At 47.6% G+C, this 24,615-nt stretch overlaps 2 protein-coding genes across 2 annotated transcripts in view; one reads left to right on the top strand and one right to left on the bottom strand.

The window, feature by feature from the left end:
* The window catches only part of TWIST2 (twist family bHLH transcription factor 2), a 52,168-nt gene extending 48,999 nt beyond the window's left edge, over positions 1–3,169 (bottom strand). The window contains exon 1 of the mRNA XM_043877019.1: positions 2,463–3,169. Within this exon, the coding sequence (XP_043732954.1) occupies positions 2,498–2,980 (483 nt within the window). The 5' untranslated portion in view covers positions 2,981–3,169 and the 3' untranslated portion in view covers positions 2,463–2,497. The remainder of the gene's footprint in view (positions 1–2,462) is intronic.
* LOC122676837 lies at positions 2,979–13,208 on the top strand. Its single transcript, XM_043876389.1, has 5 exons — positions 2,979–3,049; positions 3,235–3,822; positions 8,264–8,271; positions 10,183–10,270; positions 10,698–13,208. The coding sequence occupies exons 1-5, from the start codon at positions 2,979–2,981 to the stop codon at positions 10,735–10,737; spliced, it is 795 nt and encodes a 264-aa protein (XP_043732324.1). The 3' UTR covers positions 10,738–13,208.
* The last annotated feature ends 11,407 nt before the right edge of the window (positions 13,209–24,615 follow it).

Here is a 24,615-nt window from a genome sequence, read left to right as displayed (position 1 = left end):
AGAAGGTCAGGATAAATGTTAGCACCAGCCAAACTCCAACATTTCCTGTGTCTCTTTGTACTAAGGGACAGTTTCGGCATTTAATAGCATTGCTACTCATCTAAACACAGACTTTTTCATGTATCTCAACAGACACTAAAATCTCCTACCACTGATGGGAAGGTCTAGAAATTCTTTACTAATACATATGCCTATGTTTTAACATTAACATAATCTACGAAGCCACATTTGCAGGAAATCAAACCAATTATGCCTGTATTTACACTCATACAGACTAACGGGTTAAAAACGGAAAGAAAGCAAAAGTGTGTTGAACACGCCTGATAGTAAAAACACGGCAAGTCCAGAATCATCCGTGTGTCAGCAATTTTCACATTTCCCTTCTCGTACTGTACACAGAGGGCATCTCTCTACTAAGGAAACTGCTTTATCAGACCTAGACAGTTATACTCAAGTATATAAAAGTAAATAGTGGGTCCCACAAAGATCATTTGCTCTCCAGCTAAATGTGTTTCTCTCTTACGTTTTGCAGATTTTTTCCCCCAAGCAAACTCTTTAACGCTTTTCATTAATTCATTACAAATAATACCTTTCAGTTTATATACTGCTTAATTGTGATCTATGTCTGATAAGTTTCAGGAATACAATTCTTTTTAAGTGAATCTTAAATGATCCTAAGAAATTCTTGCATTAAGGTAATACCTCTTGCTTTTGCTTTCAATAATTTTCTGGAGGGAAGCCTTAATGATAATTGTGTTGACATTTTCCTTAAACAAGGCTATATATGTGTACATTTTAAAAAGATGACCTTCCTCATCTGTTTGTTCTTATTTCAGATGTGCTATAAACTATGCATGGTGGAAAGGGTAAATGGAATTAACTAATGGACGGTCATAATTTAGGCAGCAAAAACCAGAATTAATGTATTATCCCACTGTAGCATTTTAGTACTCGCCAATCCAAACTTTCTTTCCTGGGAAAATATGTGATTAAGACATTTTCCATCTGCTTTCAACAGAGATCGGAGAAGATCCCCGTAAGTGACTCTCTACTAAAAATTCTTTAAAAAAAGAAAAAGCCTATAAAATGATTATTATCTTAGGGGCCTATTTCACAAATGAATGTTCAGTGGCACAGAAATGAAAACTAAAAAAAAATAAAATAAAATCCACCTGTGCTAGAGGAGCCTTTCCGCCCCACAGCAAAAACATGTGCAGATATTATAGAGCACATAGGAAAGAAGTGGATATGCTTGGGAGAGTGGGCGGCTGCATGCCCGTGATTAATCTAAATTCCTTCTGTGTTAAGTGGAGACGTGAAGAAAAACACTGCAAGATGAGCGAGAAAGCCCAACAGACCAAGAAGGGCGGATTTTTAACTCGGCCCTCTCCCCACCAAAAATCGCGAGCCCTTCCTTCCATCCCGAGAAAGAGCCACGGTCACAGTGCGTTCTGGAAGGGACAGGACAGCATCTCCACGGATAGGGACGGTCTGGGGGTCTCCCGAGGTGCCTGGTGAAAGGGGCCGGCGCGGGACGCCCCGAGCGCTCCCCTAGAGAAAGCGGGAACTCGCCGGGCTCAGCGGCTGCACTTCTTCGCGGGCTCCCGCGCAGGCCCCCGCGGCACCGCCTCGCCTCCCTTTCCCCCCAGCAAACCTGTTTCCCAGCCTGGACACTTCGGACCGAATGCTCGGCCCCCACCCAGACTCTCGAGGGTTAGAGCTGGGGCCAGAGCCCGCCAGCTCCGAGGTCCACTCCACCTGCCTGCCGGCAGCCGGGCTTCCCCGCGGCGATGTCTGCCTTCGGCCTCCACGCTCGGGTCTCCGCGCCTCCGCCTCGGCCCTGTCCTCCGCCTTTCCGATGCGGACGCTCCTCGGCTCCCGGGCTGCACTGGCCCCGGCGCCGCCCGCGCGAGGCAGGGTCCTCCCGCCTTCGCCAGGCCAACCGAGGCGCCGTCGGTCCGCAACTCTGCGCCCACCGGGGCAGCCAGGGCGCCGACGGCCGGGTCCCCGAGGCGCGGGCCGGGGTACCTGCACGAGCAGCCAAGGAGAACTGGGTGTCCGCACGACGAAAGCGCGCTGCCTCTCCCCGGGAACCGGGCGAAGCCACCGTCCGGCCCGGCAACTTCACGGGCGGCCTCTGCTCCGAGGGACGCAAAGAACAACTGGTCCTCAGACCTTTGCCGCTGGCCGGCTCCAGGCAGTTCTGACGTCCACTCCCCCGACGGTCAACCACAGACCCTTACCCACCACTCCCACAGCACCAAGGACGGAAAATAACGACTGTCGCCAGTCCGCCCGTTCCCGACCGACACCCTGCCTGGGAGCTCGCCCCAAACCACAGGGGTGCCCCTGAGACCTGGCAGCTTCCCGACCGACCCCCATCTCTGGCTAGGACGAAAGGCGCACCCCATCCTCGCAGCCGCGGCCCGCGGGCCTGCGTCCATCGCGCGCGCAGCACCTACCCTGGCGCGCCGGTCCGGACGTGGGTGGCGCGGCGCTAGTGGGAGGCGGACATGGACCACGCGCCCTCCATGCGCCACACGGAGAAGGCGTAGCTGAGCCGCTCGTGGGCCACGTAGCTGCAGCTGGTCATCTTATTGTCCATCTCGTCGCTCTGCAGGACCTGGTAGAGGAAGTCTATGTACCTGGCGGCCAGCTTGAGCGTCTGGATCTTGCTGAGCTTGTCCGAGGGCAGCGTGGGGATGATCTTGCGCAGCGCGGCGAAGGCCTCGTTGAGCGACTGGGTGCGCTGGCGCTCGCGCACGTTGGCCAGGATGCGCTGGCTCTGCAGCTCCTCGAAGGACTGCGCGCTCGGGCTGCCCTTCTTTCCGCGCTTGCCGGGGGTCGGGCTGCCATCTTCGCTCGACTTCTTGCTGTAGCGCCGTTTCCGGCCGAAGCGCTTGGGCTGCCGCTCGAGCTCCTCCTCGCTGGTGCCCAGGCTGTCCACGGGGGACACGGGCGAGCTGGAGCCCTCCTCCATGGCGCCCGCCCGGCGCGCGAGGGGCTGGGGGCGCCGGGCGCAGAGCGCACGCCGCTGGCCAAGCCCGCGGTCGCCGAGCACACGCTCCCCGAGTTGCTAGAAAGGCTCTGATTTCAAGGCCGGCTTGTGCAAAACCGAGGTCTCCGGGAGAGGAAGTTATTCTAACTTTTTTGGAAACCCTAGCCGGGCTGGGTTGCTAAATAGTTGTCAGTAGCGAGGGCGGCGCGCTGATTGGTCGCCGCGACCGGGGGCAGGACGAGTTCTGGGGCCTCCGCCGGCCGCCCCCGCCCCCCGGCGCGGCACTTTCAGTTTTGCCTCCCCCTGCGGCCCGGGCCGCGGCGGGCACCGGGGACTACCGGGTCCTCGCGCGCGCCGCCCGCGCCTCCACCCTGGGCTCTGACCGCTCTCCGGCCGCGCCGCGTGCTCAGCCGATCCCGCTTTGTCTGCTCCTTAACCGGAGATCGGGCCCCGCCGGACTGCGGGGTCTCTCCCGCGGCGCGAGGGGTGTGGGAGGCAAGTCCTACCCTAGATGCGCTCTCAGGAGGTGAGGACGCGGCGGGGAGCCCCCGGGGACGCCCGGGCCAGTGTGAGCCTTGCCCGTCCCCGGGCGCACAGCGAGTTGGCGAGGTGGCCCGCACGTTCGGCCAGGGGAGGGGGACGTGCGGGACCAGTGGCCCCGTCCGCCGGCGGGCTGACACTCGGATGCGGCTACCTACGGCCGCGCCCCGGGGATCCGTGGAGACGCGCGGCCCGCTTTGCCCAGCTGTTATATGGAGGAGTGTCTCACCCCAACTTGCAGAGGAGCCCTGGTCCCCGACGCCCTTCGCAGGCGGTCCTTCTAAGTACGTTGAAACCTCAGCGCCAGCGCGCGCCTCCGCGGGAGCGCCCCGTGCCCACCGAGCCCACCTGCCTGGCCCAGCCCGGGGTAGACAGCCCGGCGAAGGTGCCGGCTAGGCCGCGGGGCCGGGCCCCCGCCCCGGGGCTCCCCCTCTGCGAATCGGCCGGGGACGGAGGGCGGTCTGGGGAGGCGCCCGGCCTCTCCTACGCTGGGCGCCTGCGGGCAGCCCGAGCGGCCGCGGCGCGGGGCCCGGCCAGGCTTCGGCGGGCGACCCGGGCGGGGGCCGCCGGCCCCGCGCCATCTGGACGCCGAGCGCGGGCGCGTTTGAAGTGGTTCGGGGGCTCTTTGTTCGCCAGGCGGCTCTGGCTCGGGGCCTGGAGGTGGTTTACGGCTTGGATGCCTTTGAACCTATTCCCAGGTGAGCCGGGCTCAATTAGGCCCGGGCCTGAGCGGGCTGTCAGGCGAGCCGCGTGATCAAGGGCGCGCTGGGCCCTTTTATTGCGGTTGAACTCGGGGCCGGGGGAGCTCAGCCTCGGCTGCTCCTAGGCGGGCCGCGACCCCAGCTTTAGGAGACCCGAGGGCGAGGGCTGCGCTTGCGGCCGGGCGGCTCAGGGCGGCCCCCACAGCCGGCGATTGCGGGGCAGAGCAGCGGGGCGAGGCCCTGCACAACGCGGCCGCGTCCCCGCGCTGTGGGCTTGCAGCTTCTCCTGGGCGGGCCCGCGGGCCGCAGGGTCCTAGGACTGCAGCGTCCTGGGAGTCGCCGCGCTCCGTCCGCCTCGCCTGACCGCCCGCCCCCTTCTCCAGCTCTGCTATGGCCCTCACATTATCCAGAGCAGCGCTTTCCCTGTCTCTTTAAAAAAAAAGTCTAAATGAAAAACTTAAGGAACAAAAGAGAGGTCGAGAAAGGCCCGGGGAGCGATCTGGCCTCGCAGGGCCGCAGCCTCCCCGAGGCTTGGCTCCTCTAAGAGGGGACGTTTGCCTTCGGAGACATTAAGGACTTGCTGCTCCTAACCTTCCTCTTTCACTCAGTATGGGGAGCCAGCGCCAGAGCACCGCTTCCGCCCAGCTTAGCTAAGTCCAGAGACATCCCTCCGCCCTCCCCCTGCCCTTGAACCTGGCGGTCTAAGGAGCAGAGGAGTCGGCCTGGTAGCCTGCTCCACCGGGCTGTCTGTCTCACTGCGCTTGGGCCTGAGAATAATGTCTGGAAGTTGGGGTCTGTGACCCAGTCATCTACCTAAGCTGTCGCAGTAGGTGGAGTGGGCTTGTGAGGGACTGATAACTGATGTCCAAGTAACACTGTTGCCTACAGGTAAGATTCTCCTGTAGGAAAATCTGGTTTAAAAATTTCCCCTTGAAAAGTCGCTCAGGAGGGCACAGGACAAGCCCGCATTATAACACTTGTACCCTTGCCTTGTACACATGCGTGCTAAGTCGCTTCAGTCGTGTCTGACTCTTTGTGACGCTATGGATTGCAGCCCACCAGGCTCCTCTGTCCATGGGATTCTCCAGGCAAGAATCCTGGAGTGGGGTGCCATGGTGCCAGTCTTAGCACAACAAGGCTTAAGAGCATGCTTCCCTCTGCACGCGGTGGGTGTGGTGAACGGGTGCTTACTCTCCTTTACATCCTTGTTCTGCTCTTCCTTCCTGAATCGCAGGGGATGAAAGGCTGCAAAGGACCTCACGCGACCTTTGGCGGCCCTGGTCTGCAAGATGTCATCTTATGGGGTGTGGGAGGGTAGAGGGCTGCGGCTCTGCTTGCCCCTTTCCAGGGTGGAGGTGTTTGATTGCTCTTGGTAATGCAGTGTCTGGTCACATCCAGAGGGGAGGGAAGGCGTCACTTTTCTGGAGCGGAACCCAGCAGCCCGGGGGGCTGGCAGAGATGGCAGTGGTAGTCGCTCCCTGATTCCAGCCCGGTTCTGGAACCAGTTTTCCTGGTACCGAAAGGCAAGGGCTCCACGCCTGCACTGCAGATTTCAAGTCCGTCCAAAACCCTCTACCTAGAATCTGTCCTCAGTTCCACTGCAATTATGTCATAGTCCCTAATAAGTTGTTTCCCACATAAACCAGCCACAGTGTGGGCCCTGTTCTCTGCCAAAGAACCCCAAGACACCCCCACTCTGGACTGGGGTGTGGAAGACAAACACCAGGGCTCTCCCCAGGGGGCCTAGTTTTCTTGACAACACTCACTCGTAATGTGAGATAACTCAGGCCTTTGCCACACATTTAGGAATGCCTTTAAGATCAAATCAACAACTAACTCACACTGATTTTTTTTTTTTCACATGGAATATATATACCAAATTTCAATTGAAAAACAACACTGAAAAGATCAACAGTGGCCTGAAAATAATGGAAAGAGAGAAGAGAGTGTAGGACTCTGGGACAGAAGCCAGTCTCCTCTGCATAAACCTTGTTCTGTAGATTCTACTTTGGAAGCATATAAATGTTCCACATAATTATTTAAAAATTGAACCAAAATGAGGAAAAAATAGAAATCCCTAAAAAGTCAAATGCAAAATCAGACAGATGTACCTAATTTTGTATCATCTTGGTGGCTTACCCAAGCAGGCAGGAATGATTAAAGATCACTTTAAACGCTGCGATTTTACTGCATGCACTCAGGGGTACACTGCAAAGGAGAGAGGAAAGAAGCGAATCAAGTCTGAATCTGTTTTCGGTATTCATATTCCTAGTGACGGTATCGCTGTTGTCATTCTGAAACTGTGAGCTAAAGCAAGTTATTATGTTTGCATCTTTGGGAGTCAAGATTTCCAGCCTAAAAGAAGAGAGATACAAATATACAATGAAAGAAGTAAGAGCGTGTCTTACTAAATTTGCTGGAAATATCAATATGAGCTCACTTTGTACTTCCTCTTACATCATGCATCTGCTGACCCTGACCATTGAAAAGACACAGAAACATTGAGTGACCCAGGGGCAGTGAGCACCACTGGTGTCCAGTTTATGGTCTCTCCTTGAAGAAATAGCTGAACTAAGGGCTGGAGCAAGACTTGGACAAGGTAAACATGGTGCATCATTTTCACCAGAGAGCAAGGAGCTTTCTGTGACTCCTGGTCTTGCTGGAATCTTGTCACTGCACAAGAGCTTACAAACCACGGTGGACTGGGAGAAGCTATAGTCCAATGTGGTTCTAGGAGTTGTTCAGTCGCTAAGTTATGTCCAACTCTTTGCGACCCCATGAACTGCAGCACGCCGTGCTTCCCTCCCTGAGTTTGCTCAGACTCGTCCACTGCGTTGTTGATGCTACCCAACCGTCTCATCCTCTGTCATCCCCTTCTCTTCTTGCCCTCAATCTTTCCCAGCATCAGGGTCTTTTCTAATGAGCTGGCTCTTCGCATCAGGTGGCCAGAGGATTGGCGCTTCAGCTTCAGCACCAGTCCTTCCAAAGAATGTTCAGGGCTGATTTCCTTTAGGATTGACTGGTTTGATCTCCTTGCAGTCCAAGGGACTCTCAGGAGTCTTCTCCAACACCAGAGTTTGAAAGCACCAAACTTTAATGAGCTTCACTTTAATTCATGACTCAGGCAGGCTGTTTTCTCTCCCCATCCCCACCCTTTTCAAATAGTTCCTTTGAGTTCTCACTGTCCTGTCTTGTTGGTTTTTAATCTTAAAATCTGTTACTTACATCTTCTGCCCTCTCCTTCCCCCTCACCATTGAACCCTGCTCTTCAGACTTTGCACTTTCCAGTGGAGCCCAGCAGATCCTGTTGACTCTGATGGGTGCAGAGATAATATGACTTGTGGTCACACTCTAATAAAAACATGCACTTTGTTGTACACTGCGGAGAGAAATAGACAGAAGACAGAAGAGTATTGATGCAGGCCTTTTAAACTATCACTGACTCTGTTCTTAGTATCAGAGCTAAGAAGGGGAGTAGGAACCACATAACAGAGACCTCACGATGCAGCACATCGAGGGGTGTGGTGGAGTGGTGAACCCCAGCTGAGATGGGCGAACACGGCAGGTCAGGGAGGCTGGGAAAGACATCAGCAAAGGGTGAGTGAGTTCACCAGGAGACGTGAGGATGTGCAAGACCCACGGGGTGAAGGAGGCATGGGTGTCCCCACTGTGGGTGGGCTCCTGCATTTGGGAGCTCAGAAGATCGGTGGCCAGCACTCTCCTGGTTGCAGGTAATACACACACAGCCTGTACCTGCTTAACAGAAAAAGAATTTGCTCACTACTCGGGGAGCTCAGGCTCCAGCGGGCTGCAGGTTTAGCCGGATCCAGGGGTTTCAGTGATGTTGTATCTCTCTGTTCCCTCTCCACCCTCAGCTGTGCTTCCCTCTGTGTGTGGGCCTCACTCTGTCTTGGTGCAAGGGGGCCTCCCCCTTCTGCCTCAGGGTGACAGGCATCACACTCCAGGATTGTATCCCCCTGGGGTGGCATTGCTGGTTTGACACAGTTTTCTCCTCTTGCTTCAGCATAAAAGGTGAGCGTGAAACCCCATCTGGCTGGACTCCACCATGTGCCTGGGGGCCCTGATAGTGGGTAGGTTCCCCCGGAAGAGACGCTGGACCCATGAGCAAGGCGTGTACAATGCAGGGTGCAGCGGCACCATGGGTGAAGGTTGGGGCCGGGCTCTCCAGAGTCTCAGAAGACCAGTTACCAAGGTTGGATTTCCTTCCGAAGGCGATGGAGACCAAAGCAGTGTTCTAAGGAAACATGTGATGACCAACTTTTATTTTGAGAGAAGTTGACAGCCACTTGGGAGGTGATAGCCAACTGGGAAACTGTTGAAATAGCCCAATCAGTTGACCTAGGAACCAAGGAACCAGGGAACCAAGGGACTAGAGAACCAAGGGACCGGGATCCAGGGGACTAGAGAACCAAGGGACCGGGGTCCAAGGGACTAGAGAACCAAGGGACTAGTGAACCAAGGGACCGGGAACCAAGGAACAAGGGAACCAAGGGACTAGAGAACCGAGGGACCGGGAACCTAGAGACTAGAGAACCAAGGGACTAGAGAACCAAAGGACCAGGAACCAAGGGACAAGGGAACCAAGAGACCAGGGAACAAAGGGACTAGTGAATCAAAGGACCGGGATCCAAGGGACTAGAGAACCAAGGGACTAGTGAACCAAGGGACCGGGAACCAAGGAACAAGGGGACCAAGGGACTAGAGAACCAAGGGACAAGGGAACCGAGGGACCAGGAACCGAGGGACCAGGGAATCAGGAAAAGGCAAGCCATGAGGTGGGGAGGATGAGGAGGGATTTAGGAGAGAGGCTTCAGGATTTGATTCTGAGGAAGAGTCAGGATTCGATGTCCTGTCATTGACCAGCATTAGGGCCAAGGTTAGTCCTTGGATTAGGGACTTGGCTTAGGGTCTTCCTCTCCGTGGCACTCAGTTGCCCCTCTGTGAAACAACAGGTTGGGGTGAAAGATTCCTGAGGTTCCCTGAACATGACAGTGTCCAGGCTCTGTTTTCAGAAACTGAAATCCAAGTTTGGGAACTTAAGCTTCTTGTCACACTTGGATGCATTGTGGAGTTTTAGAAAGGCAGGGGGCAGGGTGGATACTTGCAGAACCTAGGGACTCTGATTTTCTTTAATCTAAGTAATGTGCAGGGGAGCCTTGGTGACCACACATGCCCTGACCCCTCATAAAGTCCTTGCCCTCCTGTGGCCTGGTCATAAACTTTCCTGAAAAGGTCATGTGAATTTATCGTCCCCAATACTTTATAATTAGAAATTACGGTCTCCCTTCCACATGACACTTTTGAGTTTTAGCAGATCTTAAATTGAAACTGTATACGTGTTTCAAAATGTTCTTTGGAAAACTTGAAATGCGCAAGTTGAAAATTCGATAAGGTCCTGAACACTTATCTAAATAAACATAACAAATTCGACCTAGAATGTCTTAGAGAACACATGTGGAATTAAATGTGCGCGTTAAAACTCTGATTATATCTTAAATATAAAAACTCATCAAAGAAGTCTTCTAGGGGAAACACTTCAGGGTGTATGGCAAATTTCTCTTTTATAGAGGTCACCAGAGCGGTGAGGAAGTGGGTTGCAGGGCTCTCCCAAGTGACCGGGAGACAGAGTGATTGGCTGCCCTTGTTTAAAGAAGAAAATGTGTGTTTGTGTGTGTGTGTTTACGTAGGGATAAAGGGCAAGATGAACTTCCCCAGGCTACACATTTTTTTAAGCATTTTTAATTATTTTACTTGACTCTCGGTTCCTGCTTCATTTCTTTATCTCGTACTTTAGGGAAGATGGGTAAACAACAACCAAGAATACCTCCCTTTTCCCTCCTTTTGGGTGGAAATCTGGTCAGAAGCCGGTAGGGTCCTGAGTCCACTCCAGGTTTCTCCCTCAATTTGCCTTCCCCCTCCTAGATCTGCTGACTTTTCCTTCCTCCTCTTCAAAGAGGCCCTCACACCTGACTCCGAGGAGATGCTATCTGAACTCTGGATATAGAGGAAAGTGAGTTTTGTTTTATTTTTCTGATGGATGCTCCCCCTTCCCCCACTGAGGAACAACTCATGAACACTGATAACAAAGGAGGGAGGTGTCACCTTTATTTCCCTGGGCCACACAGGAAGTATTTTGCCCATACATGGTACAACTTTCGGGTGTGACTTCTATACTCTGGATCCGTTCTGAAATCTGTGGCTTGCTGGCTCATGGCTGAACAGCTTGGATCATAATCAATTATATTTTTGGCTGTACAGGGGTTTGCAGTTGAAGAGGAAAATGTTTGCACTCCTTTTCCATTTTTACAGTCTTTGTGTAAAAACTCTGGAATATTGTGTTTTTTAAATCCCGCAGGAAAAGTCTTTGGATATACTAATATTCAAATAACAGCAATGTGGGAGAGCCTCAAATAACTAGATATTTTCTTACTGATCAGATTGATGAAGAGCAAGGTGAAGGAGGAGGAGAGAAGATGATAAAGATGCTGGTTACGTCAATTAAGAAAGAAAACAAAGCAAGAACAGAAGCCAGCCTGCCAGCTCTTGTTGCTGGGGTGGGTAGAGAATGGTCCAGCTGCCCTCCCCACGTCCTCCCCTGACTCCTCTGCTGTGTGTTTTGAGACACTGAGACCCCCAGCCGATAAGCAACTATATTGCATATACTCAAGCAGGAAAGTGGTTCTAAGTTATGGAATGAAGAACTGGGTCTCTTTCTCCTTTTGTGAAGGCATGAGTGTGTGTGTTTAGTCGCTCAGTTGTGTCCGACTCTGCAACCTCATGGACTGTAGCCCACCAATCACCTACCCCAATAAACTGCACCCATTTTGAATTTAAAATGTGATGCCTTTTGACAAATGTGGAACCACCTCTTCAGTGCAAACATTTCCATCACTCTGGAAATTCCCTTATGCCCCTTGCAGTCAATCACCTCTTCCTCCCCAGCCACCAGCACCCACAGATCTAATTTATGTGCCTGTTTTGCTTTTTCCAGAAAGTCATAAAAACGAGGTTATACAGGACATAGCCCTTTGTGTCTGGCTTTTTACACTTAGAACACTGCCTTTTAGATCCATCCACAATGCATGCATGCTGAGTATTCTGTCATATGGAGACACTATAGTCTGTTCATCCATCTATCAGCTGATGGACGTGGGGGTTGTATCTGGCTTTTGGTGATATGAATAAAGCTGCATTTAAGTCCTTTTTCTTCTCTCTCAGGTAAATACCTAGGAGTGGGATTCTTGAATCCTATATAAGTAGATACTTAAGAAGAAACTGCTCAACTGTTTTCCAAAGTGGTAGGACCATTTTGCATTCCCACCAACAATGTATGAAATTTCAGCTGGGGATGGCTATAAACAACAACAAAAACCCAGAAAATACCAAGAGTGGACAAGGATGTGGAGACATTGGAAGTCTCACACCTTGCTGATCAGGGTGTAAAATGGCTCAGCAACCCAGAATGACAGTTTGATGATTCCTCAATAGGTTAAATATAGAATGATCACGTGACCCAGCAATGCCACCCTTGGGTACTAAATATCCCAAATAATTGAAAATAGGTGTTCAGCAAAGCCTGTACACAAATGTTTATAACAGTTATTCAAAATTGTCAAAACATGGAAACAGCACAAACGTCCACTGATGGATGGACGGATTTACAAAACACAGTGTAGCCATACAATGGAATATTATTCAGTCTTTAAAAAGAATGAAGTACTTGTTGGATATCACTTATATACAGAATCTAAAAAATATAACATACTAGTGACTATAACAAAAAAGAAGCAGACTCACAGATCTAGAGAACGAGCTAGAAGTTACCCGTGGGGGTGGTGAGGGGAGATTTAGGGGTGGGAGAGTGGGAGATACAAACTGTTGGGTGTAAGATGGGCTCAAAGATGTATTGGGAAATACATCCAATACACAGCTTGGGAAATACAGCCAATATTTGGTAATAACTGTAAATGGAAAGTAACCTTTCAACATCATGTAACAAAATCTTTCAAAATAAGGAATGATATACTGATGTATGCCACAAAATGGATGGACCTTAACAACATTATATAAAATGAAATAAGCCAGGGGGAAACAATCACGTATTGTATGGTTCCATTTATATGAAATGTCCAGAAGAGGCAAATCCATAGAGACAGAAATTAGATTAGTAGTTGCCAGGGGTTAGGAGGAGGGGATGTATTAATCATGTTTTCCATTTTCTGTATTTTATAATGCTTTGACTTCTTGGGGCCTCCTGGGCCCAGAGAGGGACTGCCCCTCCCAGAGTCAGCTGATTCCTGGAGATAGCAAACAGCTTGCCTTAGGACATCCCCTTTGATATGTAAACCGACCCAGCTCATCTGTCTGGAACACGGTTCCTTCCCTAAAGTACCCCAGGACCAGTTAAACAACAACTCGGGTCCATCTTCACAGACCCAGCTGCTCAAAGTGTTTCACGCTCCAACCGGAAGTCTGCTCAACTCGCTAGCGCACCATGCCTTGCCAGCCCCACACAGACCATGATACAGGCTCCCACCCACACGTCCCCCTCTCATCTACCTCCTGACCACCCTGGCATTTTCTCCAGCGGCCCTGCTGTCTCTCTCCTTGGATCTGTAAGTATAAAAATTTCCTGCTTCCTGACAGTCACATCTGTTTCTGTGTGCCTTAGCTCACCTAATTAAAACAAACCCCAGTAACATTTAAAACGGGGGGGGGGGATAGGAAGTGACTTTAATGTGTATAGGTTTACCATTTGGGTCGATAACAATATTCTGGAATTAGGTAGTGGTATTCATGGGGTCGCAAAGATTTGGACACGACTGAGTGACTGAACTGAACTGAATGGCTGCTCAGCGTTGTGACTGACTCTAAGGGTAAATTTTATTCTCTATTTTGCATGTCTATGTAGACAATCATGTTGTCTATGAATAAAATGTTTGCATCCATTCTTTCTTATTACCTGCCTTTTATTCTGTTTTCTTGTCTTATTGCACTGGGTAGGACCACCATACAATTCTGAAAAGAAAAAAAAAAATGTTGTGAGCAGAAACCCTTGCCTTTTTCCCAAATGCAGGAGAGAAATATTCAGATTCTTGCCATCAAGTATAATATTAGATGTAGGTTTTTCGTTGGTGCTCTTTATCAGGTTGAGGAAATTCCCTTCTACTTTTAGTTTTCTTAAAGTTTTTGTAATGAATAGGTGTTGGATTTTGCCAAGTTCTCTTTCTACATCTGTTGAGCTATCATATTGTTTTCTCTTTTTCAGTCTGTTGGTACAGCAAATTACATTCACTGATTATATATGTTGAACCAATTTTGCATCTCTCAGGTGAAGTCTGCTTAAACATGATTAATTTTTCTTTTTATATATTGCTGGATTTAGCTTGCTAATATTTTGTTAAGAGTTTTTATGTCTAATGTGGCTGTTTTTCTTTGTAACATCTTTCCTTGGTTTGGACATGAAGATAATATTGGCCTCATAAAATAAGTTGGCAGTTGTTCCCTCCACTTGTATTTTCTGGAAGAGATTGTGTAGAATGGATATTATTTCTTTCTTGCTGTACTCAGTCATGTCCAACTCTTTCTCCAGGCTTTTCTGCCCATGGAATTTCCCAGGCAAGAATACTGGAGTGGGGTGCCATTTCGTTCTCCAGGGGATCTTCTCAATCCAGGGATTGAACCCACGTCTCTTGCGTCCCCTGCATTGGCAGACAGATTCTTTACCACTAGTACCACCTGGGAAGCCCCATTTCTTTCTTAAATGTTTGGTAATATAAGTTCATGAAGACATCTAAGTCTGTACTTTTCTTTTTTTTCTGGTTTTTTTTGTTTGTTTGTTTTGTTTTGTTTTTTTAATTGCTGGCCTTGGGAGTGTACTATGGTAATCTTTTATTTTTGCTCTTCAGCACACAGCCTTTGCGTTTCGAAATTGTAAGGCTCTGACAGTAAGAATTGAATTAGTTGTTAATGCTAAACCTGGAAATATTTTAATGGTTCGAGTATATTTGCTGAACTTCAGCAGACGTTCGTTTCAGAGGTTTTGGGAAGTTACTTTCACGGGGAAACACCAGTGAAAGCGGTTGCTACTTAAAGTAGAGTACGAAAGCAGTGAACTGTGAAAAGAAAGTTAAAATAAAGAACTCAGAGTTGTCTCAGTTTTGGTGTGGAGGGAGAACGGTAGTGATCTATGTGACTGGACGCTTGAAACGGGGAGAACCTTACAGAATTGAGGAGTGGTCCTGCGGTCAATTTCAAGTCTGTACTTTTCTTTGTAGAATCCAAAGAAATTCAATTCACTATGAATTTAATTTCTCTAACAGAGGTAGGATTATTCAGGTTATCTGTTTCTTCTTGGGAGAATTTTGGCAGCTTGTGCCTTTAAAGAAATTGTTTCATTTCATCTACCTTGTAAAAGTTGTGAAGTTGTTAATAACTTTCTCTAATTGTCCCTTTAATTTCTGTGCTATCCACCTTATCCTTAATATTCTCTTTTTTCTTCTTCAGTCTGTATAAGTGGTTATCAATTTAATGCTTCTATTGATTCTTTTCTTTTGTTTCTCTGTTTCTGTGTTATTTCCTTCTGCTTGCTATGGCTTTGATTTGCTCTTCTTTTTATCGTTTTCTAAGTTGGAAGCTTGGGGAGTTGATTTGAGAAGTTTCCTCTTTTCAGTATTTATGTTTTTATTTATTTAGCTGCCCAGGTCTCAGTTGTGGCATGAGGGATCTTCGGTCTTCCTTGCAGCATGTGAAGTCCTTAGTTCCCGCATGCTAACTCTTAGTTGTGACGTATAGGATCTAGTTCCTTAACGGAACTAGAATTGAACCTAGGCCCCTTGCAAGGGGATTGCGGAGTCTTAGCCACTGGACCACCAGGGTACCCCCCCTTCTTTTCTAATATAAGTAGTTAATGATGTAAGTTGCCTGAAGCATGCTGTACCTTCATCCTACAAGTTTTAACATATTTTCCTTTTTGAGTATTGAAATTATTTTCTAATTTATCATGTGTATCTTCTTTGACTCGATTATTTGCTGTTTAATAGTCAAATAGTGGGATTTCCAGATGTTGTTCTGTTGTTGGTTTCTGGGTTAGGTACATTACAGTTAAAATATATATATATATATTTCGTACAACTTCAATCTTTTAAATTTTGTTGTGACTGGTTTTATGGCTGTATGTTCTATCTTGGTAAATATTCAGTAGACGCTTGAAAATAACATTGGTTGCAGTGTACTAAAGCATGTCAGTTAGTTCAAATTGATTGATCTTTTCAAATCTTCTACAGCCGTATTAATTTTTTGTATATTTTGTTGGTATCAGCTACTGAGAGAGGAGTGTTGAAATCTCTTGCTATCGTTGTGGGTTTGTCCATTTTTCACTTTAATTCTCTCAGCTTTTGCTGTACGTATTTTGAGGCTCAGTTAGTAGGGAGAGACACAATTAAGATTATGTTTTCTTGATGGACTGGCTAATGTGTCCATTTACAAGGTCCCCCTTTTTCTTTGTAATAGTCCTTGTTCTAAATTTTAGTCTTTCTAATCATATAACCACTTCAGCTTTCTTCTGACTGGTGTTTGCATGATATATATATTTTTCTATCTCTTTACTTTTAACCTTTCTATGGCAATATACTTAAAAGGTTGTTCTTTTTTCTTTTAAGTATATAGTTGTCTTGTTTTCTTCCAATTTTACAATCTCTGTCTTTTAAATGGAGAATCTACATTTAATGTAACCATTCACATAGCTGAATTTAAATCTGTGTCTTGTGTCTTGTTTTCTATTCTGTTACTTTGTTCCTTTTTTCCTGTTTTGAGTCTTCTTTCAGATTAATTAAATATTGGTGTATATTCAGTTCTGCTTTACAACTGGTTTATTTTCCTTTCCCCCCACTCTCTCTGTCGTTTTCCTAGGCTCTACAATATGCACCTTTAACTTACCATAGTCTGTCTCCAAATACTACTTTTCCCTTCACACACTATTGCATGAAACTTAAAATAGTTTATTTCCACTTTTCCCTCCTACTCACTGTGCTTTTGTTATCATACCTTGTACTTCCACATGTGTGAAAAGTCCTACCATATCATTACTGTTTTTTGTTTTAGACAGTTGTTTACCTTTGGAAGAGATTAAAATATAATTTTCTATTTACTCCTTTGTACCAGTTCTGGCACTCCTCATTCACTGGCGTATACTCAGATGTACATCTGGTATCATTGGTATCACGCTTTCTGCCTGAAAAACTTTCTCTAATAATTTTTTTTTGTAGTGAAAAAAGATGAGGAGAGAATTGACTCAGTTGTTATTGGTCTTAAAAAGTGTCTGTTCTGCTTCCTCCTTTGCAAGATATTCAGTGTTTGCACAGTCTATAAACTTGTGGGTGGACGGCAGCTCCTGCCTCTCGTCTCTCAAAGGTGCCACTCCACTGCCATCTGGCTTTTAAAGTCTCTGACCAAGAGTCTTCTGAACTCTTCTCTTTGTTCCTCTGTGTACAGAGGATATTTTTTTTTCCTCCAGCTTCTTTCAAGATCTTGTCTTTATCTTTGGTTTTTAAATATTCAGCTATGACTGGAAAAGATCAATCCTCATCTCAGTTCCCAAGAAGGGCAGTGCTAAAGAATGTTCAAACCACTGGACGATTGCACTCATCTCCCATGCTAGTAAGGTTATGCTTAAAATCCTCCAAGCTAGGTTTCAACATTACATGAACCAAGAACTTCCAGATGTTCACCTTGGTTTAGAAAAGGCAGAGGAACAAGATACCAAATTATCAACATTTGCTGGATCATAGGGAAAGCAAGGGAATTCCAGAAAAATATCTACCTCTGTTTCATGGACCACACTAAAGCCTTTGACTGTGTGGATCATAACAAACTGTGGAAAACTCTTAAAGTGATGGGAATACCAGACCATCTTACCTCTCCTGAGAAACGTGTGTGTGGATCAAGAAGCAACAGTCAGAACCCTGTATTGAACAATTGATTGGTTCAGGATTGAGAAAGCAGTACAAGAAGGCTGTTTATTGTCACCTTGTTTATTTAACTTATGTGCAGAGCATATCACGCGAAATCCTGAGTTGGACGACTTACGAGATGGAATCAAGATTTCCAGGAAAATATCAATAACCTCAGATACACAGATGATACCACTCTAATGGCAGAAAGTGAAGAGGAATTAAAGAACCACTTGATGAGGGTGGATGAGGAGAGAGAAAAAGCTGGCTTAAAACTCAATATTAAAAAAACTAAGATCATGGCATCCAGTCCCATCACTTCATGCAAATGGAAAGGGAAAAGGTAGAAGGAGTGACAGATTTCCTCTTCTTGGGCTCTAAAATCACCACGGGTGGCAACTGCAGCCATGAAATTAGAAGCCAATTGCTTCTTGGCAGGATAGCTATGATGAACCTAGACAGTGTGTTAAAAAGCAGAGACATCACTTTTCCAACACAGGTCCATATAGTCAAGGCTGTTGTTTTTCCAGTGGTCACGTGTGGATGTGAGAGTTGGACTATAAAAGAAGCTGAGCACCGAAGAATTGATGCTTTTGAACTGTGGTGTTGGAAAAGACTCTTGAGAGTCCCTTGGACTGCAAGGAGATCAAACCAGTCTATCCTAAAGGAGATCAACCCTAAATATTCACTGGAAGGACTGGTGCTGAACTTGAGCAAACTATGGGAGATGGTGAGGGACAGGGAAGCCTGGTGTGCTGCAGTCCATGGGGTCAAGAGGAGTTGGACAAAACTTGGCGACTGAACAGCAACAATAAAATGATGTATTTCATGTCATGATTTGTTTTTACTCTGCTTGAGGTGCTTTGAGCTTCTTTGATTTTTTTTTTTTTTTTTTGCTGTTGTTTTTCAGTCAGTCGTGTCCACCTCTTTGCAACCCCATGAACTACAGCACACCAGGCTTCCCTGCCCTTCACTGCCTCCCTGAGTTTGCTCACACTTATGTCCGCTGAGTGGGTGATGCCATCCAGCCATCTCATCCTCTGTTGTCCCCTTCTCCTCTTGCCCTCAATCTTTCCCAGCAACAGAGTATTTTCCAATGAGTCAGCTCTTTGCATCAGGTGGCCAAAGAATTGGAGCTTCAGCTTCAGCATCAGTCCTTCCAATGAATATTCAAGACTGATTTCCTTTAGGATTGACTGGTTTGATCCCGTTGCTGTATAAGGGACTCTCAAGAGTCTTCTCCAACACCACAATTTGAAAGCATAAATTCTTTGGGGCTCAGCCCTCTTTATGGTCCAACTCTCACATCTGTATATGACTACTGGAAAAACCATAGCTTTGACTAGACGGACCTTTGTTGGCAAAGTAATGTCTCTGCTTTTTAATATGCTGTCTAGGTTGGTCATAGCTTTTCTTCCAAGGAGCAAGCATTTTTTAATTTCATGGCTGCAGTCACCATCTGCAGTGATTTTGGAGCCCAAGAAAATAAAGTCTCTCACTGTTTCCATTTTTTCCCCACCTATTTGCCATGAAGTGATGGGACCGGATGCCATGATCTTAGTTTTTTGAATGTTGAGTTTTAAATCAGCTTTTTCACTCTCCTCTCTCACTTTCATCAAGAGGCTCTTTAGTTCCACTTCGATTTCTGCCATTAGGATGGTATCATCTGCATATCTGAGGTTATTGATATTTCTCCCGGCAATCTTAATTCCAGCTTGTGCTTCATTCAGCCCAGAATTTCAAATGATGCACTCTGCATATAAGTTAAATAAGCAGGGTGACAATATACAGCCTTGACGTACTCCTTTCCCAATTTTGAACCAGTCTTTAATTTTTAGTTTATTGTTTTTCTTTATTGTGGTGCATTATCAAATTCTGACACACAAATCTTTCTCTTGCTGATTTCTTTTGATCCTTCCCTCTCATATTGGGACTAAAACCATGTATGCTAGATTGCTTTTTATTTCCCCACAGTTCATGGATGCTCTGTTTCATTTTTTTGTTTTGTTTTTTCTTGCTCTCTCTGTGTGTATTGTGTGTCAGCTTGGATAATTTTTATTGACCTAACTTCAAGTCTAATGGAATTTTTTTAATCTGCTAAATCCAGATTTTTTTAATCTGTTATGTCCAAATTTCCAATAAGCTTGTTGAAGGAATTCTTCATCTCTAATATGGTAGGGTAACATTTTTGTTTCTTGCATTTCCATTTGACTGCTATTTATGGTTTTATTCTGCTGAAATTTCTCATGTGCTCTGACATGCTATTTACCTTATCCTCTACCTTATTTGGGGGAAGGGAATGGCAGCCCACTCCAGTATCCCTTCCTGGAGAATTCCATGGACAGAGGAGCCTGTACAGTCCATGGGATCGCAAAGAGTCGGACATGACTGAGCAACTAATACAAACACCACCTTATTTGTTATATTAAAGTGAAAGTGAAGTCACTCAGTTGTGTCCGACTCTTTGCAACCCCATGGACTGTAGCCCACAAGGCTCCTCCATCCTTGGGATTTTCCAGGCAAGAATACTGGAGTGGGTTGCCATTTCCTTCTCTGGGGGATCTTCCCAACCCAGGGATCGAACCTCGGTCTCCCACAATGTAGGCAGATGCTTTACCGTCTGAGCCACCTAAATAAGTTACTTACTATATTGACTACAGCATAGAGGATTAGCTGGTTGGATGGCATCACCAACTCAACAGTCAAGAGTTTGAGCAAACTCTGGGAGATAGTGAAGGACAGGGAAGCCTGGCACACTGCAGTCCATGGGGTCACCAAGAGTCAGACATGACTTAGCAACTGAACAACAATCTGATAGTTCTAACATCTAGATCATCTCTGGGTCTGGTTTTCTGATTATATATCTTTTGACAATGAGTCATCTCTTTTTACCTTTCTGTGTATGTCAAAAAAGGTGTTTTTTTAATAAATGAAAATTTTTAAGACATGTTTTTAAATTTGGGACATTGTATGAGAAGGAATAGTAGAGACTGACCTTAACCGTATTTACAATAAGGGGGCAACAGAGGATGAGATGGCTGGAGTCTGAGCAAACTCAAGGAGATGGAGAAGGACAGGGAAGCCTAGCATCCTGCAGTTCATGGGGTCTCAAAGAGTTGGACACGATTTAATGACTGAACCACAACTATGCCTGGGAACGGGCATGCATCTTCTGAGAGACTTGCTGGTAGGGGTCAGTAGTTGCGTTAGGCATGGAGTCTTTGTTGCTAAACTCCATTCCCTGAAGGGTGCCTCCTCCCTGTCTTTGCTTTGGGCCTGCAACGTTGTGGAATTTTCTTCCATCTTTGCACTGCGCCCCCAGCTCTGTTTTCCCTGAACTTCTGCTCCACAAAGAGGAACTTTCTTGACCCTCTCCCGGTGGTTGTCTGTGGTTGCAGACCCTGCAGGCAGGATTCAGAGAGGTGCTCTTCTCTTGCTTGGGTCTGTCTTAGGTCTGCACCGAGGTCTCAGGCATGAGGCTTTCTCAGCACTCTTGACTGCCAGATCCTCCCTTGTTAGTGTGAGGGAAGGTCTTGGGTGGGAGTTTCCTGACCCTCTTCCTACCGAGCTGGCCCAGCCCATCCCATGGAGGGGGAGACAGCTTTTGCTTCTTCCCCTGTCTGAGGCAGAGCATCTTCTCCTGAGCCCTGGGGGCCAACCCTCCCCCCAGCTTGTCTTTTGCTTCATCATAGAAAAGGAAGCAGGAAGGGTTTCATGCCTCTGCACCACTGAGAGACCCTCCAAGGTCTCCTTCTCTGCCCCTGATCTTTCTTTTAATTTTATTTTTAAAATTGGGAAGGCTGAAATTGCAATTTACATGTTATTTATTGACCACATGATATGTGGGATCTTAGTTCCCTGTTCAGTTCAGTTCAATGTCCGACTCTTTGCAACCCCATGAACCACAGCACGCCAGGCCTCCCTGTCCATCACCAACTCCCGGAGTTTACCCAAACCCATGTCCATTGAGTCGGTGATGCCGTTGAACCATCTCATTCTCTGTCATCCCCTTCTCCTCCTGCCCTCAATCTTTCCCAGCATCAGGGTCTTTTCCAATGAGTCAGCTCTTCGCATCAGGTGGCCAAAGTATTGGAGTTTCAGCTTCAGCATCAGTCCTTCCAATCAACACCCAGGACTGATCTCCTTTAGGATGGACTGGTTGGATCTCCTTGCAGTCCAAGGGACTCAAGAGTGTTCTCCAACACCACAGTTCAAAAGCATCAATTCTTCGGCGCTCAGCTTTGTTTATAGTCCAACTCTCACATCCATACCTGACCACTGGAAAAACCACCAGAGATCAAACCCACGGCCCCCGCAGTGGGAGCATGGAGTCTTAACCACTGGACTGCCAGGGAAGTCCCCCCTCCCTCCTTCCCCCGACCCATCTAGAAAGAACTTGGTAAAGGCTCATGGGAAAATGTGGGGAGCAAGTGCTGACTCCCCCTGCATTTGGAATCACCAGGGAGGCTGAGCTGCCTTCTGAGCCATTGTATTAGCTGATTAGCACCGCCTTAATGAATTACCATGCCTGCTGGTTTGAAACAACAGGAATTTGTTCCCTGGCAGTTCTAGAGGACAGAAGTCCTCCTTAGGCCCTAGGGGAGACTGTTTCTTTGCCTCTTGGAGCCTCTAGCAGCTGCTGGCATCCTCCATTATGGCTGCTGCACACCAGCGTCTGTCTTCACACCACCTCTGTGTCATTGCGTCTGTCTTCTCTGTGTGTCTCTTAGAAGGTAACTTGCCATCAGATCGAAGACTCACTTGAATAATCTGGGATGATTTCATCTCAAGATCCTCAACTCACATCTGCAAAAACCTCTTTTCTGAGTAAGAAAACAGGTTCCAGGGATCAGGACATGGACATAGCTTTTGGGGACCACCACTGGGGCTTCCCATGTGGCTCAGCAGGTAAAGGATCTGCCTGCCAATGCAGGAGATGCAAGAGGTGAGGGTTCACTCCCTGTGTTGGAAAGATCTCCTGGAGGAGGAAACAGCAACCCACTCTAGTATTCTTGCCTGGGAAAGAGGAGCCTGGCGGGCTACAGTCCGTGGGGTCACAAAGAGTTGGGCATGACGGGGTGACTGAGTACACACATTCAACCTAATGTACCCATGTTCTAAGCTTAAGAAATCATTAACTTTCATTAACTGTTTCTTTTTGCCTGCTTGTATGATGACCACCTTTTTTTAATGCTCTGTCAAACACAGGTAAACCCATGTGGCCCAGCACTCCTCACACTTGGGATTTAGTTTCTCTGTGGCCTTTGGAATTCAGTTCACTAGGGACTAAAGGAACATAATGATCTTGTAGATTATCCAACATCTTCTCACTCTCAGAGTAAGAGTAGTGGTCCCCGGCAACTTTACAACCCAAGTAGAAATAGTTTGTGCAAGCTCAGTGGCTCCATCACTCAATTGTGTCTGACTCTTTGCAACCTACGGACTGTAGCCTGCCAGACTCCTCTCTCCATGGAAACTTCCAGGCAAGAATACTGGAGTGGGTTGCCATTTCCTATTCCAGGGGATCTTCCTGAACCAGGAATCAAACCCACGACTCTTGGGTCTCCTGCGTCTCCAGCACTGGCCAGCAGATTCTTTACCCATGAGCCTCCTGGGAAGCCCCAGATGGAAGCAGATTCCCCTGAAAGCTCTCCCCAGCCATGTCTCCCTGCCGCTGTCCCCCAGCTGGGCACTGTTACAGGCATACACGAGACAGGTCGTGTGGTGGCCTCACCCGTTCATGGCTGTTTGTGATCAACAGAAGCATCTAGCTTGTCTTTTACATCACTTGTTACCAGAGCTTATATTCAACTTGCATCTCATGAGTCTCTTTGTCAGAGTAATTTTGTTAGTCTTCCAAGGCTTAGGGGAAACTAATTTGTAAATTGTCAAAGGTGGGAGCTTTCCAAGCGAGAGCTCTTTCCCGTGTGAAATCTAACATCATGAAGTGCATCCTATCCACCCACCCCTCGTCCTATCCCAAGACACAGGTGGATGAGTCCTGTCTCTCTCTGCCTGCGTGGTGACTGAGATGGGCACACTCAGAGAGGTCCCTAGTCTCTGCCCTCCCCTTCCACCCCCAACGCTCATCCGGGGCTACCAGCTTGCAGGGGGTGTGAACCACAGATCCCAGCGCGACTCTTAGAACACTCCCATTTGCTCTCAGAAGTGTCACTTTCTGGACAATAAATTTAGCAGGCACCCTCCTCCTCGGGGATCAGGTGACCCCTCTCAGCCAGAACGTCTTGGCGCTTGGCGCTTCTTGCCCCCTGAACTGCTCCTGTATTCTCTCAACCCACAACCTCTTGCTTGGTCCCATTCTCACTCTGAGTGATGACCACTCAGGGCTGACCCTCACTCTTCTTGGCCATGACACTTCTCTTGGAGGCAGCCTCAGGGAAGGGTCTTATCTGTCCACCTCTGCCTCAAGGCCCCTGGCCGGGTGCTGACTCAAGTGACCCAGGCTTCTCCTGCACCAGGACAGGGTTAGCTCAGTGCTGCCGTGATGAATCCAGGGCCCAGAGAGGCAGAACTCTCACGTGCAGAGTCTGCCTTGAGTGGGACAGCTGGCCCGCACATTTGTGGATTTATCCAGAAATCCATGCTTGTCGGATGCTGAGGGCGGCTCTGAGCTGGGGATCTGCACAGACCCAGGAGCCATGAAGCATCTTCCCTTCTTTCCAGATGAACAGAGAGAGGCGTGTGATGCCGGTCCCATGGCAATTCACACTCATCCTTTGGCACCTTTCTTCTCTTCGTTCTGACATTCCTTATCTTGTGGGTCATAAAGATATTTCATATGATGTACATTTTCCTTTGAGTCTTTCTCCTTTGTTCAGAGGAGCTGGCTCCCCCCTCCTCTTCCCTGTAGGGAAGGGAGCCTCCGAGTCCTGGACTTTTGGAAGGACATCCTACCATATTAGAGCACGCGCACACACAACCTTTGATCCTTTCTCTGACACATGGCACATTGATCATCCTTCACAGACTTGCATTGTCTGTGGCTTACATCATGAAGCATGGTCCTGTGAAGAGACTGGATCTGAAGAACACATGAAACAGAGAATGCGTATTGTCAAATTGATTTAAACTTAGAGGAATCAGCAGGAAATTGTTGGCATCATGAATCATGGGTGAAAGATCTTTGCATCACAGGCAAAATGCTTCATTCCAGTGTCTGACGGTCTTACCCTGATGGCTGCTTCCAGTAAGGATTTCCCCTTGGAAAGCATCACGAAAAATGAAAGGGTACTTTCCCAATTCTTTTATTTTTCAAGTTTATTTTTAGGGCAGTTTTAGGTTTACAATAAAATCGAGAGGAAGAGAATTTCCATATACATTGTGCCCTCCACCCCAAGCACAGCCTCTCCTACTATCCACATTCCCCACCAGAGTGGTGGTACAT

The sequence above is a fragment of the Cervus elaphus genome, chromosome 20 (genome assembly GCF_910594005.1).
Source record: "Cervus elaphus chromosome 20, mCerEla1.1, whole genome shotgun sequence".
Lineage (NCBI taxonomy): Eukaryota > Metazoa > Chordata > Mammalia > Artiodactyla > Cervidae > Cervus > Cervus elaphus.
This window is presented reverse-complemented; position numbering and strand designations above follow the sequence as displayed.